At 51.0% G+C, this 15,973-nt stretch overlaps 1 protein-coding gene across 1 annotated transcript in view; it reads right to left on the bottom strand.

Annotated features, from left to right (window-relative positions):
• Positions 1–15,973, bottom strand: part of RBM38 (RNA binding motif protein 38) — a 39,624-nt gene that overhangs the window by 17,017 nt on the left and 6,634 nt on the right. The window contains exon 3 of the mRNA XM_083447137.1: positions 7,260–7,314. Within this exon, the coding sequence (XP_083303263.1) occupies positions 7,260–7,314 (55 nt within the window). The remainder of the gene's footprint in view (positions 1–7,259; positions 7,315–15,973) is intronic.

Genomic DNA, 15,973 nt, shown 5'->3' on the forward strand with positions numbered 1-15,973 from the left:
GGAATTTAAACTCTGGTTTCTCAATCTGAGCTCAAAAGTCCTACCTAGAACAGCACTCTAACTCCCAGCCAAACGTCTCCATATGCAGGAATCTTGAGGGGAGATGCATCCGTGTTACATTTGGTACTAATATATAGAGACTCAGAAAGTACAAGCTGAACCCATACCACGTTGGTTGCGAAGAGCCAATACGTGCCTAAATCTGTACTTTCCACCACAAAAAAAAGCTATAGAAAGGAATCTGTTCCCGCTCCATGAAGTTCCTCCTTCCAGGAGAAGCTTTGCTCAGAGTACGGGGGAAGAGAAATCAGGGCACTGTTACAGGCCTTATGGTGTGATGGGTAGCCAAGTGATCCTCTACAGAGGGGTTGTAACTCAACTGACTGGTCCAGATGTTTACTACAGATTCTGATGTGGCAAGGGAGGGGAATACCCAAGCATCCTAAATCACACCTGACTTGCAGCATGCACATGTGGACAGCTGTATTATATGCGTATCATATGATTCTTCCCCCTCAAAGGGGTGGGGCAGGAAGAGACACATGGTTCAGTTCCCCACATATATGGGCACTTACCTGGGACGCAGGTGGCGCTGTGGGTTAAACCACAGAGACTAGGACTTGCCAATCAGAAGGTTGGCGGTTCGAATCCCCGCGACGGGGTGAGCTCCCCTTGCTCGGTCCCTGCTCCTGCCAACCTAGCAGTTCGAAAGCACGTCAAAGTGCAAGTAGATAAATAGGTACCACTCTGGTGGGAAGGTAAACGGCGTTTCCGTGCACTGCTCTGGTTCGCCAGAAGCGGCTTAGTCATGCTGGCCACATGACCCAGAAGCTGTACGTCGGCTCCCTCGGCCAGTAAAGCGAGATGAGCGCTGCAACCCCCGAGTCGGCCACGACTGGACCAAATGGTCAGGGGTCCCTTTACCTTTTACCTACAGTGTTAGAAATTAGCCAGGCACTGGCATGGGTCCAGTTGCAACTATGTGGAGATTTCTGGGTGCTAGGCTGGCGACTAACAGTTTAGAAGCTTCTGCCTTAGTCCATAGTTAATACTATTTCCATTTCCACTGTGTGTGTTTCTCTTTGCATATTGGGACAAGTGAATTGTTGTAAGGACAAGCTACAGTCAAGCTATGTAGCTGAGACTGTAGAATCACAGAATCATAGCACTGTAAGGGACCTCGGGGGTTATCCAGTCCAACCCCCTGGTGAATAGACATTCCCTTGTGGCAACCGTAACCTAGGTTTAAGATGCCATTTGGCGCCTAGCTTATATACAGTGGTACTTCGGGTTAAGAACTTAATTCGTTCTGGAGGTTCGTTCTTAACCTGAAACTGTTCTTAACCTGAAGCACCACTTTACCTAATGGGGCCTCCTGCTGTTGCTGCACCGCTGGAGCACAATTTCTGTTCTCATCCTGAAGCAAAGTTCTTAACCCGAGGTTCTGGGTTTGCAGAGTCTGTAACCTGAAGCGTATGTAACCTGAAGCAACTGTAACCCGAGGTACCACTGTGCCTAAGTTCATAACACTGTCTACATAAGACCCACCCACTCAAATAATATCAGGCAAGAATCTGAAACAGACCAGCATCTATCACATGTCAAGGAAGCACTCTGCAGGTACCCATTTACGAACTCTCCCTGTTAGCATTTAACCACACCAACAACCAGACCTCTCAACAGCTTGAAATTACAGCATGAGAAGTTCTTTAAAAGATTCGGCAGCTCTGCGTGTCTCATTGTAAGACACTCTAGGAGCAAAGTCACTCTGTTGTTCCATTTGCTTTAACTTTCCAGACAACCCCTCCATCCTCAAGCTCTTCTCTACAATCCAGTAGACTGGAATACAAGCAGCTGCCTTAATACCAAGTCCAACTATTTGTCTACTATTTGTATTCCACTGCTATTCCAACTGGCAGTGGCACTCGAGGGTTTCAGAGAGAGGGAGTCGGGCTACGTTGGATTCCTTTTAACCGGAGGTGGCAGAATTTGAATCTGGGACCTTCCTGCTTGCGAAGCAGGTGCCTTGCCACAGAGCTAGGCCCTTTCCCCAACTCCCCCCCCCCCATCTCTTTTCCTGACTACAGGTAGAGAGCGAGAGAAACTTCACATCTGCTGCACTTCAAAGAAAGAACTTCTAGTTCTCATGAGACCTGCAATAAAAATTTCAACACTGCTAACTGCAGGGTCTGTTGTCTGTGGTTACCGCAACAACATTTCCCTCAACCACCCCCCAGGAACGTCTCCCGAAGAATAAATGAATTGCCACGAGCATTTCTGCCAAGGAAGGAGAGAAATCCAGAGTTGCTCTGGTCAAAACCTTTCCCGTGAAGCCCCCAAACCAGTCTGCGTACACACCATGCATTTAAAGCACACCCACCCGCTCAGAATCCTTGGAACTGCAATCTACTCCTCAGATCTATGATTCCAAGAACTTTCACCAAGTACAGCTCTCAGGATTATTATTATTTAATGTACGAGGTGGAATTTAGTGTCACACTATTACAAACATTCCATCTGCACAAGCAATGCAGTTCAACAGAAAGAACTGCTGTATGCTGTTCTGGGTTTCCCCCTGAACTCCTCCTTGAGCTATGTTGGGGGTCAAAAGGGGAGAAGAGGGAAAGCCCCATTCCACAAATGGAAGTCCTGGCGCAGGGCTTCTGCACTTCTGTCCACGGTGTGTACATGGCCCAAGAACTTGACATGTTGGATACTGATCCACAAAAGAGATTTAAGCTCTAAATCAGCCCTGAGTGCTCACTGGAAGGACAGATCCTGAAGCTGAGGCTTCAATACTTTGGCCACCTCATGAGAAGAGAAGACTCCTTGGAAAAGACCCTGATGTTGGGAAAGATGGAGGGCACAAGGAGAAGGGGACGACAGAGGACGAGATGGTTGGACAGTGTTCTCGAAGCTACCAGCATGAGTTTGACCAAACTGCGGGAGGCAGTGGAAGACAGGAGTGCCTGGCGTGCTCTGGTCCATGGGGTCAAGAAAAATCGGACACGACTAAACAACAACAACAACATTTCAGATGCAATGGATCCTGCCCCCCCCCATCACCTCCACACACAATGAGTATGTAACACTCCAGGGCACAGCTTGTAACAGATCACTCCTAGAAAATATCAGGGGCCACAAACACTACCATTTTAGTTCTTCCTTCCAAAGGCGTCTGAAGCCTTGGGTGCTCAAGGAATGCTGGATCCAGCACTGAAACTTTCTTTGCCTATTGTTCCAGCAGGACAATAATAGAGGCAGCTGCCAAACATGTGTTGCCCAGGAGAACTCCCAACGCTCTGCTTAGGAGCAAGGCTACAGTGCTAACCAAAATCACTTGGGCAAACGTCTCTCCGTCTTGCCAGCCCGCATCTCCCGCGATTGAATCACTGCTGGAGCAGAATGCAGCGAAATTCTTGTTTAGCGATGCTTACAAACAAGATATAGGCATGCATATCTCTCTCCCTGTTTCCCTGCCTCTCTTGGCCTCCCAGTTCCCGTCTCTTGGCAACCAACAAATAATTTCTGACATTCATTGCCATATATACACTTCATGCAACCCCAATGGTTTCTCGGCTGACAAAACCCGGTGCTCAAGAACTGGAACGCTGGCTACTTAGATTGCAAGGCACACATGCATGAAGAGTCCCATATTCCATAGTGCATGAAGACAAAGCACACAAGAGTTGGAAAAAGCTTTCACCCACATACCAGCTTTCCCACATACATAAGGTAAAGGTACCCCTGCCTGTTCGGGCCAGTCTTGCCAGACTCTAGGGTTGTGCGCTCATCTCACTCTAAAGGCCCGGAGCCAGCGCTGTCCGCAGACACTTCCAGGTCACGTGGCCAGCGTGACAAGCTGCATCTGGAGAGCAAGCACAGCACACGGAATGCCGTTTACCTTCCCGCTGGTAAGCGGTCCCTATTTATCTACTTGCACCCAGGGGTGCTTTCGAACTGCTAGGTTGGCAGGCGCTGGGACCAAACGGCGGGAGCGCACCCCACCGCGGGGATTCGAACCGCCGACCATGCGATTGGCAAGTCCTAGGCGCTGAGGCTTTAACCCACAGCGCCACCCGCGTCCCTTTCCCCCATACATAGCTGAAGCTAAATGTGCACAGATATCCCCACATTTTGCACAGATCCGAGGAAATCTGGTCCATCTAGTCTAGCCTTCTGTTTCCAAGTGGAGGCACCCAGAAGCTCACAAGGTAGGCATAAAGCCAACAACCATCCCATGTCTGTGCCTAGCATAAGGCATTCCAAGGTATACTGCTCCTGTATGTGGAGGTCTGATTGAACTGTCAGGATGAATGTAGACTGTAGACCTCTTCACTTATATGCACTGAGTACACAGACATGTGCAATGATGGCAAGGGTCAGTTTCTAGCCTCCTTGTTTGATAGGTCAATTAGAAGATTAAGACGTTTCCTCCTCTTATTACACTAGGTAAAGGTAAAGGGACCCCTGACCATTAGGTCCAGTCGTGACCGACGCTGGGGTTGCGGCCCTCATTTCACTTTACTGGCCAAGGGAGCTGGTGTACAGCTTCCGGGTCATGTGGCCAGCATGACTAAGCCCCTTCTGGCGAACCAGAGCAGTGCATGGAAATGCCGTTTACTTTCCTGCCAGAGCGATACCTATTTATCTACTTGCACTTTGACATGCTTTCGAACTGCTAGGTTGGCAGGAGCTGGGACCAAGCAATGGGAGCTCACCCCGTCGCGGGGATTCGAACCGCCAACCTTCTGATCTGCAAGTTCTAGGCTCGGTGGTTTAACCCACAGCGCCACCCGCGTCCCTCTTATTATGCTACCCATTCTATAATTCATTCTGGCTATACCCATCCATTGCTGCCCCATGTTTTTGGACCACAACCTACGTCATCCCCAGCTAACACGGCCATTGGTCAGAGATGCAGCTCTGGGGACCTATGCTTGGGTCCGAGTTCTCTGAACTGGCACAGAGCCATTTCTCTTTTCCACAGAGCACCCAGCAAACAGTGGAAAATTCCTCCTTATTTTAGTGCAGATTTACATGACGGCAAAATTCAGTATTCGGAGAGTGCGGTGGGCAAGCTGCAGAGAGTCTACTTCTCAGATCAGTTCTGTGAATGCACATCCAGGCCATCTGCAGGTAACTGCAGTTGGGAAATGCTTCAGCTCAGAACATGCCACGCTGAATTCAACAGGGTTCATGCTATCACCACCCTCAACGAGGACAACAACCCCCGCCCCGAACCGAGCCTTAAAGAAAAAGTAGAAACCCACACACAACCCGATGCTCTTTTTTCCCTGAGCTATTAAGAACAAGAGCAAATATTCCTTATTCGAAGGCAGCGCCCTAAACCCAAAACGGGCATTTGAATTTGAAAAAAGCAATTTGTTTCAACAACACACACCGAGGTGGTGAAGTCGCTATTGTGACAACACAACCTCTCACACCAATAAATCTTTGACATCAATGCAGTTGGCAAAAGCCAGAGCAGGGAGGCCTCCTTGTGGGGGTGGGGAGGTTTGGAAAAAAAAGCATCAGATTTGCAGAGGACGGGGAAAAAAGATTAAATATTAATTATTCTTGGCAAAGAAAAAAAGACAATGTGTTGTCCCATAAAACCAGAAGCCTTCCCAAGGTCACACACACAGCACCCAACATGCACTTTCTGAAAAACACAGTGCTGTAAAAAGAGAAAAAGGACTGGCATCAATCATTAAACAGTTAAATGAAGGTAGAATGACAGTTGCTATTGTTCTCTAGCAGCACACTTGTCTTTTCCAGAGCAGCTGCCAGATCCTATTAGATGCATAAAAAGAGGATGTTCTGGACTGGGGAGGAATGGGATATGCTATTGAAAACAGCAGACAATGGCTTGCTTCTGTAGGCTCCTCAAGCCCCGTATAACATCTGTCCAGAATCAATTTCTGACCTAATGTTCCTTTCATTGACTATTAAGACTTTGCAGCTTGTCTTCTGGGCCAGGACTGTTACACAGAGCACAAAGCAATGAGGCAACTACATGCAGCAAATTCAAATTAACGCTATGCAAAAATAAAAACCCACACACAAAAAAGACCTTGCTTAGGTTGTATGAAGTTTATCCAGCATGAGGGCATTCACAAACCCAGAAATGCCATGCTCCTGCACAGCCCCCATTCATTTCAGCAGAGCCTGTGCAGGAGAACTTCCCGTTGCAATATATCCCATGGGGGAATTAAAGATTGGAGAAACGTACTATGGAACGGCTTCCGACTCTTCAGATAGGACAAAGGGACTGAAGAAATGGGATACATTGGGGTACCTTGGTACTCGAACGGCTTGGCTCCTGAACAAATTGGCTCCTGAACGCCGCAAACGGGTTCCGGTTTGTGAATGTTTTTTGGATGCTCCTGCAGCCAATCAGAAGCTACGGCTTGAATTTATAACAGTTTTGGGTGTCGAACGGGCTTTTTGAATGGATTAAGTTCAAGAACCAAGGTACAGTGGGTACCTCGCAAGACGAATGCTTCGGAAGACGAAAACTCGCAAGACGAAAGAGTTTTTCGTTTTCTGAGTTGCTTCGCAAGACGGATTTCCCTATGGGCTTGCTTCGCAAGACGAAACGTCTTGCGCCTTTTTTTTTTAAACCGCCAATGCATTCCTACGGGAAACTGTCAATACGCAGTGGTGCTTCGCAAGACGAAAAAACTCGTAGAACGAAAAAACTCGCAGAACGAATTAATTTCGTCTTGCGAGGCACCACTGTACCACTGTATTCTCAAGAGTTTTCTGTACCCATCAGTAGAGCAGGTAACATGATTATGGCCATGGTCCGCAGAAGGACACTGTAGTCCTATCTTCTTCTGTCACCCTCCAGCACACAAGCTCACGTCAGATGATGAAGCAAAGGGAGATGGCTTGAGGGTCATGGGTGCTGCGCACACACACACCTCCCTTCTCTTGAACAACTCTGGGGCACCCTGAGAGGTGGAGTGGGGAGGTGAAATCTAAGGGAGAAGAAAGGCTCCACTGAGCCCCTTCATCTGCAACCCAAGGAAAGAGGGTCATTTCCAAAGATTATAATTTGCTGGTGGCAAATGCAACGCCCATGAAAATAAACCAAAGGGGTGATCCAAACACAAAGATTAAAAAGCTTTGCCGTAGATTTCCAGGAGGTTTTGCCGCAACATAGAAGTTTGTTTCCCTTCTTCAAGACGATTTGCTAGTTTTACCTTTAAGTTGCAAATGAAATTTATAAGAAGCAACAGAATTCCACTTACCCATAAGGTCTCTGGATGAGAGCTGGATGTAGCTGCTGGACCCCTAAGGTGAAACCTAGAAAAATGTTTGCAAAACGCAGTATTAGATCCGGCTGTGCAACATTATCGTGTATGCAGAAGTGCAGCTTGTGCCTAGGCCTGCTTACTTAGAGCTAAGTGCCGCTGTCTGCGGCGGGATTTACAGTTTTGCTTCGTGCATCGTAGCTATCTTAATCCTTACTCTTTAGTACAAACAATTTTTGTGTTTACTTTCTCTATGACAACATTATCTGATGAATTCCGGAGAGTAGTCTTGTGAAGTCTGTTGCAGCGAGCAGTTTTGTGGCACCTTTAAGGCTAACAAATACAGCATCAGCTTTTAAGGAGTGCAGGAAACATTATCCTGTCCTCAGGCATCTCTTTAACTCTGCTCTGAATTGTTACCAACAGCTGGTGACTTAACTTGAACTGGCCAATGTTTCTCCTGTACTGTATACTACCACATTTCAGAGTGCATGTTTTAGCCCAGTGTTTTCCAACTTTTTTCCGACCACGGCCCCCTTCAGACATTGTTTCCTTCCTGTGGCTCCCTTGGAATTGGGCAGGATATATTATTGTTATTATTATTAGTTTAGCCTTGACATTAAAACTAGTTATGCTTCCAGACCTCTCAACACTTCATCCACTCCCACCTGTAGCTATTTCATACAGCACAAGTCATAGTTTGCAGTTACATACAAACTAGCAAACTACGGTTTGCATGTCCCTCCAAACCATGATTGCAAACTACGGTTTGGGCATGTTTTGCAAGGCAAGTACAAACCGGTTTGCTGGTTTGGATTCTAACTGCAGACTATGTTTGTACTACACATGAAGCAACTTACAGAATTGGAGTGGATGAGACGAGAGGAGGAGAACAAGGTTTCTTCACAGCCTCATGTTATGTCAAACTATGGTTTGGTATTCTTTTTGAACCAGAAGACTACAATGTATTGTATTAGCTATTTTAATAAACTTCTAAAAATGTGTCGTGTCAACTTCCCACTCCCCCTACCACCATGTCGGGATGTTTGTGTAACTGCACAAGCAAGTTCCCCACGATTTAATTTTCCCAGTTTTTAATATACTATTAATATAATATACTATAGGGGACACGGGTGGCGCTGTGGGTAAAAGCTTCAGCGCCTAGGGCTTGCCGATCGAAAGGTTGGCGGTTCAAATCCCCGCGGCGGGGTGCGCTCCCGTTGTTCGGTCCCAGCGCCTGCCAACCTAGCAGTTTGAAAGCACTCCCGGGGGCAAGTAGATAAATAGGGACTGCTTACTAGCGGGAAGGTAAACGGCGTTCCCGTGTGCTGTGCTGGCTCGCCAGAGCAGCGATGTCACGCTGGCCACATGACCCGGAAGTGTCTCTGGACAGCGCTGGCCCCCGGCCTCTTGAGTGAGATGGGCGCACAACCCTAGAGTCTGTCAAGACTGGCCCATACGGGCAGGGGTACCTTTACCTTTACCTTACTATTCTATCACCCACACTCTGCTACATTCTTGTCAGAGCTGGCTCCGGGTCCCAGCTCACCAAGGACCAACGCTAGCCGGTAGTACAGTATCAAAGTCTTTATTGAAGAATAGTCTCCATTTACAAATCTCAGCGTCCCAGCTCTACGTCTGAGCTTTAGACCGGCGAAGCTCTATCTGGATCTCCGCCCCCTGTGCACCAGCTTAAAACTCTAATCTTACTCCACCTCCTCCTTCTCTCTCTCTTCCTCTGGGTCTTACTACCCCCCGGGGTCTCTTCCCTCCTGGACTCTTCTGACGCAGAGCTGGACCCCTCTGACTCCTCCCCCTCTCTTCGGCGTGCTTTAGGACCTGGCTCCCTACCCGGGCTGCCCACCTTGCCGCCCTCCTGTACATTTGAACTTGGCGCGCGCGCGCGTTTAACTTTCCTGATGACCGTTTCCTCGCTCCCTGACGAGGGTGTGGCCACTCCTGCTTCACGCTCTCCCTCTGCCTGCGCGCTCCCTGATCCCGATGCCTTGGACTCCTCCCCCCTACTGCACTCTGGGGGGGAAGCTGGTCCGGATTTCCAGCTGTTACTCTCTGAGTCCCCTCTGGCCCCTTCTTCCCGAGGTGTCCCCCTTGCCCTGACCATGGGGGCCCCTTTCTGTGAATCCTCCGAGTCACTGGAGAGACTCAGAGACCTCGGACTACTGTCGCCGCTGACATTTCCTTCCGACTCCTCCCCCTCGCTCTCCGTTTCTTCCCTCTCCTGTGACTCTGCTCCTGAACCCCTGACATCCATCCCCCCCTCGAAGCCCCCCCTTCCCCCCTCCCCTTCCTCCGGCGGGGGTGCTGGGTGCTCCGTCGTTGTGGGGGTGAATGGTGGATACAGTTCGTCCCCCGTGGCGTGCATCCAGTTAGAGAAATCCGGCTCGTCCTCCATGTCTTCGCCGACCTCGTTCTCCTCTGCTTCCATCTCCGTGCCGCCATGCTCGAACCCAACGTCCTCCCCCATCACGTCCATGTCCCTCTCACCCTCGTTCCCCTCTGGGTCCGTTCCCTGCCAAGGGCCCCTCAGCCACCTCTCCTCTCCTCGATTGTCCCACCAAAACGAGCGGTCTGAGGCAAACCCCGAGGGCGAGCCCTCCGGTGAACGTGTTTCTAATGCTGGTTCTTCGTCCGATGTGAATCCCTGGAACGTGCTGGTAGAAAGCGTGGGTGTGAAAAGCCAGTCGTCGAAATACTCGGCTGGCATGGGCCTGTGTGGGAACAAGGCATGAAACTCCTCTTTGAGGAGAGGCTCGTCCAGGGCATAGTCCGGCACCCAACTGTTGGCGCTGGCCGGGGTACCTTCCCTTGCGAGAAAATATTCTACTCCCTCCTCCCCCCATCTCGAGTCCAAAATCTCTGTGACCTGGTTGATGGGTTCTCTTCTTGGCGACTCCCTCCTTGGGGGGGCCTCCCTATACGGGTCTGGTGCCGTGCCCTGCGCCTGAAATCGGTGAGGTGCTTTGTAGGGCGTGAGCACCGACCTATGGAATACTGGGTGCATTCTGGATCCTTCCGGAAGTGTCAACCGGAAGGCCACCGGATTGATCTGTGCTTCAACTCGGTAAGGTCCTAGTTGCTTATGTCCGAGTTTCTTCTTAGCTAAAGATCTGGTCGGCACTGCGTGGGCCGCTAACCACACCCAGTCTCCCACCTGTATGTCTTCACCAACCCTCCTGTGCTTGTCAGCCTGCAGTTTGTATGCGTGCTTTGCAAGCTCTAATTGCCTCCTAAGCTGATCGTGGACTTCCTGCAATTCCGCCGCCAAGACTTCCGCTGCCTGTGGCTCCCCCTCCCCCAGTTTCTCTAATCCCGGGAAGGTTCTGGGATGCCTCCCGTTGTTGGCGAAGAACGGCGTCACCCCTGTGGACACGTGCTTCGTGTTGTTGTAAGCGAACTCAGCGAGCGGCAGGTAGTCCACCCATGTCGTCGGCTGTTGATTTGCATAGCATCTCAGGTACTGCTGCATGATGGCGTTGACGCGCTCCGCTTGTCCGTTGGTCTGCGGGTGTCTCGCCGACGCTAGGTTGATCTTGACGTTCAGGAAACCCATCAGCTTCTGCCAGAAGCTCGAAATGAACTGGCGCCCCCTGTCGGACAAGATAGACCGTGGCAGTCCGTGCACCCTGAAGACGTGGTCTATGAACAGTTTGGCGGTCTGTTCTGCCGTGGCCACCTTCGCGCACGGAATGAAGTGGGCCATTTTAGTGAACATGTCCACCACCACTAGCACTGCTGTTTTACCCCTCGAGCTGGGTAAATCCGTGACAAAGTCCAGTGCCACCCTCTCCCACGGTTCGCTCGGGGTCTGCAGCGGTTCGAGCAGTCCTGCCGGAGGTTTGTGCACTGACTTGGCCCTTTGGCAAGTGTCGCACCTCGAGACGTACTCCCCGACTTCCCCCCTCATCTTGGGCCACCAGAAATCTCTGGCAACGAGTTCCGCCGTCTTCTCCTTGCCGAAGTGCCCGGCGGTTGGCGCGTCGTGCAACTGCTGCAGTACTTTCGCGCGGAGCTCATCTCCCGGTACATAGAGTGCTCCTCTGCGGATGAGCAATCCGTCCCTTATTTGGAACTCGTCGTTTTTCACCGTGCCCTTGCGCACCTCCTCCATCTTGGCTAGAGCGAAGGAGTCCTCCTGCAGTGCTCGACGGACCGCTTCCAGGTCCACGGTTGCGGAAGCGCACGCCCACGCTTTCTGGGCGAAAATGTGCTTGGCCGCTGCTGGCGCCGCTTCTTCGAGGTATTGCGGCTTTCTGGACAGTGCATCTGCCATGATGTTGTTGTCGCCTGGGATGTATTCTATCCTGAAGTCGAAATCCGCAAAGAACTCCGCCCATCTGATGTGCCGCTGGTTCAGGAACCTTGCCGTGCGCCAGTACTCCAAGTTCTTATGATCCGTGCGAACCTGCACAGTGTGTTTGGCCCCGATGAGGAAGTGCCGCCACGCCTTGAATGCTGCATGAATGGCCAGCAACTCCCTGTCCCAGATGGTGTAGTTCTGCTCTGACTTGCTGAGCTTCCTAGAGTAGAAGGCACACGGTCTCCAGTCCCCATGCGGGTCCTCCTGCAACAGTACGGCGCCCACGGCTCTGTCTGAGGCGTCCGTCTCAACCCTCAGCGGTTTGCTGGGATTCACATGCAGTAGCTGCCCTTCGGACGAGAAGAGACGCTTGAGGTTCTGGAAGGACTGCTCCGCTTGCTCCGTCCAGATGAACTTCTTCTTCTTGGAGCTGAGCGTGTCGGTAATGGCCGCTGTCTGCATCGCGAACCCCTTGATGAATTTGCGGTAAAAGTTGGCGAACCCCACAAACCGCTGGACCTCCTTCCGATTGCGCGGGCTCTTCCAATCCAACACCGCGCGAACCTTGGCGCTGTCCATGGCGAGCCCCTTGTCCGACAGCTTGTAGCCCAGGAAATCCACCTCCTTCCTGTCGAACTGGCACTTCTCCAGCTTTGCGTACAGCCGATGCTCCTGCAGTCGCTGCAGAACCTCCTTGACGTCCCCCTCGTGGGTCTCCTCAGATTCTGAGAATATCAGGATGTCGTCCAAGAAGCAGACGCATTTCTTGTAGAGAAGACCCGCCAGGACGTGATGCATGAACGCTTGAAAACAGTGGGCGCCATTTTGTAAACCGAAGGGCATAACTCTATATTCATATGTGCCCAGGGGCGTGAACATGGCAGTCTTCCACTCGTCCCCCTCCCGTATGCGGATCAGGTTGTACGCCCCTCTCAGATCCAACTTTGTAAAAACGCGTCCTTTCCTCACCGTTGCAAGCAGGTCATCTATTTTGGGCATTGGAAAGGCTGTGGGCTTGGTCTTTGAATTTAAGAGCCTGAAATCCACTACAAGTCTTTTTTGGGGCGTGTCCTTTTTCTTCACAAAGAATACAGGACTGCCCCCCGCTGCTTTCGACTCCCGGATGAAACCGCGCTTTAAGTTGAGGTCTATGAACTCCTTGAGCTCCTGCAGCTCGTCTTCAGACATGGAATACAGTTTCCCGGCTGGCAGCGTCGCCCCTGGCAGGAGGTCAATCTGGCAGTCATAGGGCCTGTGGGGAGGCAGCTTGTCTGCTTCCTTCTCGCAGAAAACCTCCAAAAACGCTGCGTACTTGCGTGGCACTGCTTGCAGCGTGCTCAATTGTAGCTGCGTGTCTTCCCCTCCTTCTTCTTGGCTACGAAGAATGCAATGTTCCGCGCAATAGGAGGAACCGAAGGTCAATTGGCGTTGGTACCACGCCAATGCTGGACTGTGCCTGTGCAGCCAACTCATGCCCAAGACTACCGGCGTGCCTGACAGTTTGGTGACGTTGAAGCTGATGACCTCTTGGTGATTTCCAATCCGCATCACCATTGGTTGCGTTTGTTGCACCACTTGCCCCCCTAGCAAGTCCCTGCCATCCACTGTGACAACCTTCAGGGGCAGTGTGGCTGGCAGCAGTGGTATATTGTGCTGCTGAATAAAATCCAGTCCTATAAAGTCGGCGTTGCTGCCGGAGTCAATGGTGATCGGCACTTCCAGAGTGCTTCCGTTGGGCAGTTGGAGAGACGCTGTAAGCTGCACCACTGGTTTGGGTGGGAGGGGGTCTGTGGGCTGCAAAATCCCTGGGGATTGTTTCATTGATTTGTCTGGCTGGACCCCAGTACCTCTTCCTCCAGCCAGACTCTGTCGTTTCCCTGCTGCGTTGCTTCTGTCACTGTTGCTGATGCTGCAGTGTGCTTGTGGAGCCTCTGGGGACACTCTTTCGCCATGTGTTGAGCACTGTCGCAGATGTAGCACTTCCTGTTCCCTCTAGGAGGCTTCGTCTTGACTGCTCCCGGCGTCAGGGCTCTGGTAGCTGACTGAGCCCTGGCACCTCCGAGCTCCATCGGTTCCTCTCCCCCTCCCTGCGAGGGCGTGGACTGCGCACGCGCTGCTTCTTTGGGATAGAAGGGAGGTGCTCTGGCTGGTGCCCTTCCCCAACGTCCTTCTTCTCTGTTGCAAGGACGTTCCTCCAGATGCACCCCGATCTCCAGAGCCCTCTGGACCACTTCCTGGGTGCTCCTTGGCCTCTCCCCCCTTCCAATCTCGGCTTTTACTTCTGTATTCAAGCCCTCCCAAAAGAGATCTCTCACTGGCGCAGAAGCTTTGTCCCATCCCAGTGCATGAACCAGTGCGAAGAAACGCGTATGGTACTGACGCACGCTGGCTTTGCCTTGCTTAAGTCCATGTATGTCTCTCCTGGCAATATCAACGTCTATCTTTGATAAAAAACACGAGTCCATAGCTTTAATGAAAGCCTTCGCGTCTTGGAGCGCCGGATCATTGTCCCTCCATAAATTTCTCAGCCACGTTTTGGCTTCACCATGCAAATGGGATAGGATAAACCCCACTTTCTCTCTTTCATCTCTAAAGTCTTTGTCAAGCAGATCCAGCGCAAACAACAGGTCTGCTCTAAAGTTGGGGTACTGCTGTAAACTCCCGTCAAAATGGGATACAAGGCTGCCTCCCCTCTTTCCCAATCCAATGCCCTCTGCTTTGGATCCAGGTGGCCCCTGTTTGGAAATCACGTCCAATCTTACTTGGAGATCCCGGTAGGCGCTACTCATTTCCTCCTCTCTTTTTCTGGATGCAATTACCTCCGTGCTGAGTCGTGTCACAGCTTCTTGCAGGGCGGATATCTGCTCTTCCGTCGTCATCTTGCCTGAGTTCTGTGAGCTCTTGAAGCACCCCTCCTCTGCCCTCGCTGCGTCAACTCACGTGGCGAGGTTCTTGGTGCCAAAACTTTAAGAATTGAGATAGAGCTTACTGTCAGAGCTGGCTCCGGGTCCCAGCTCACCAAGGACCAACGCTAGCCGGTAGTACAGTATCAAAGTCTTTATTGAAGAATAGTCTCCATTTACAAATCTCAGCGTCCCAGCTCTACGTCTGAGCTTTAGACCGGCGAAGCTCTATCTGGATCTCCGCCCCCTGTGCACCAGCTTAAAACTCTAATCTTACTCCACCTCCTCCTTCTCTCTCTCTTCCTCTGGGTCTTACTACCCCCCGGGGTCTCTTCCCTCCTGGACTCTTCTGACGCAGAGCTGGACCCCTCTGACTCCTCCCCCTCTCTTCGGCGTGCTTTAGGACCTGGCTCCCTACCCGGGCTGCCCACCTTGCCGCCCTCCTGTACATTTGAACTTGGCGCGCGCGCGCGTTTAACTTTCCTGATGACCGTTTCCTCGCTCCCTGACGAGGGTGTGGCCACTCCTGCTTCACGCTCTCCCTCTGCCTGCGCGCTCCCTGATCCCGATGCCTTGGACTCCTCCCCCCTACTGCACTCTGGGGGGGAAGCTGGTCCGGATTTCCAGCTGTTACTCTCTGAGTCCCCTCTGGCCCCTTCTTCCCGAGGTGTCCCCCTTGCCCTGACCATGGGGGCCCCTTTCTGTGAATCCTCCGAGTCACTGGAGAGACTCAGAGACCTCGGACTACTGTCGCCGCTGACATTTCCTTCCGACTCCTCCCCCTCGCTCTCCGTTTCTTCCCTCTCCTGTGACTCTGCTCCTGAACCCCTGACAATTCTATTAATTCCAAGTCTCAAATTTGTCTCTTTTCTAGACAGCTAGTCCTCCACTTGACTCATGTTTGTGTTCAAAGCTCCAGTTTTTCATTTATGAAAGCATCTACAATTTTGACTTTCATTAATGGGGCCCCTCCTTACTTGGACCCATTGCTGTGTCCATCTGCTATCTTCTCTTTTTTGCTTCCTTAGAGGTAAAATGCTTCCATCTCCCTTTCACAGCATCCTTTTCTGAGTTCGTATAATTCTGCCTTCTCCCTAGACTGCTGCACCTGCCATATTGCTGTCAACCTTTCCCCTTGGTCTCAGACATTCGCCTCTGCTTCAACCCGTAACCATTCTCCAACACACACAAAGTTTACTGAAGTTGTGAACAGTTGGCTGCAGATTATATACAATCTCAAGCCAACTATACTAATCCTTGGGCAAAGTTCCCCAGCGTTCTTTTCCTTGCACGAATCCCCATCTTCCCCTTCTTTGCTTCCAGCACATTTATTCTCCAGTGCATGCTCAGAAACTCAAAATATATATACATTGTCATGTTTAAGATAATTTGTCTGTTTTTCTTTCTTTGAATCTGCAAGGCTCTCGGGTCACAACATCAAATGGCTATATTGCACGGCCTATAGTTTCTGGAGCTGACGAAAAAGAACA

This window comes from Podarcis tiliguerta, assembly GCF_965153285.1.
Source record: "Podarcis tiliguerta genome assembly, chromosome: 6".
Lineage (NCBI taxonomy): Eukaryota > Metazoa > Chordata > Lepidosauria > Squamata > Lacertidae > Podarcis > Podarcis tiliguerta.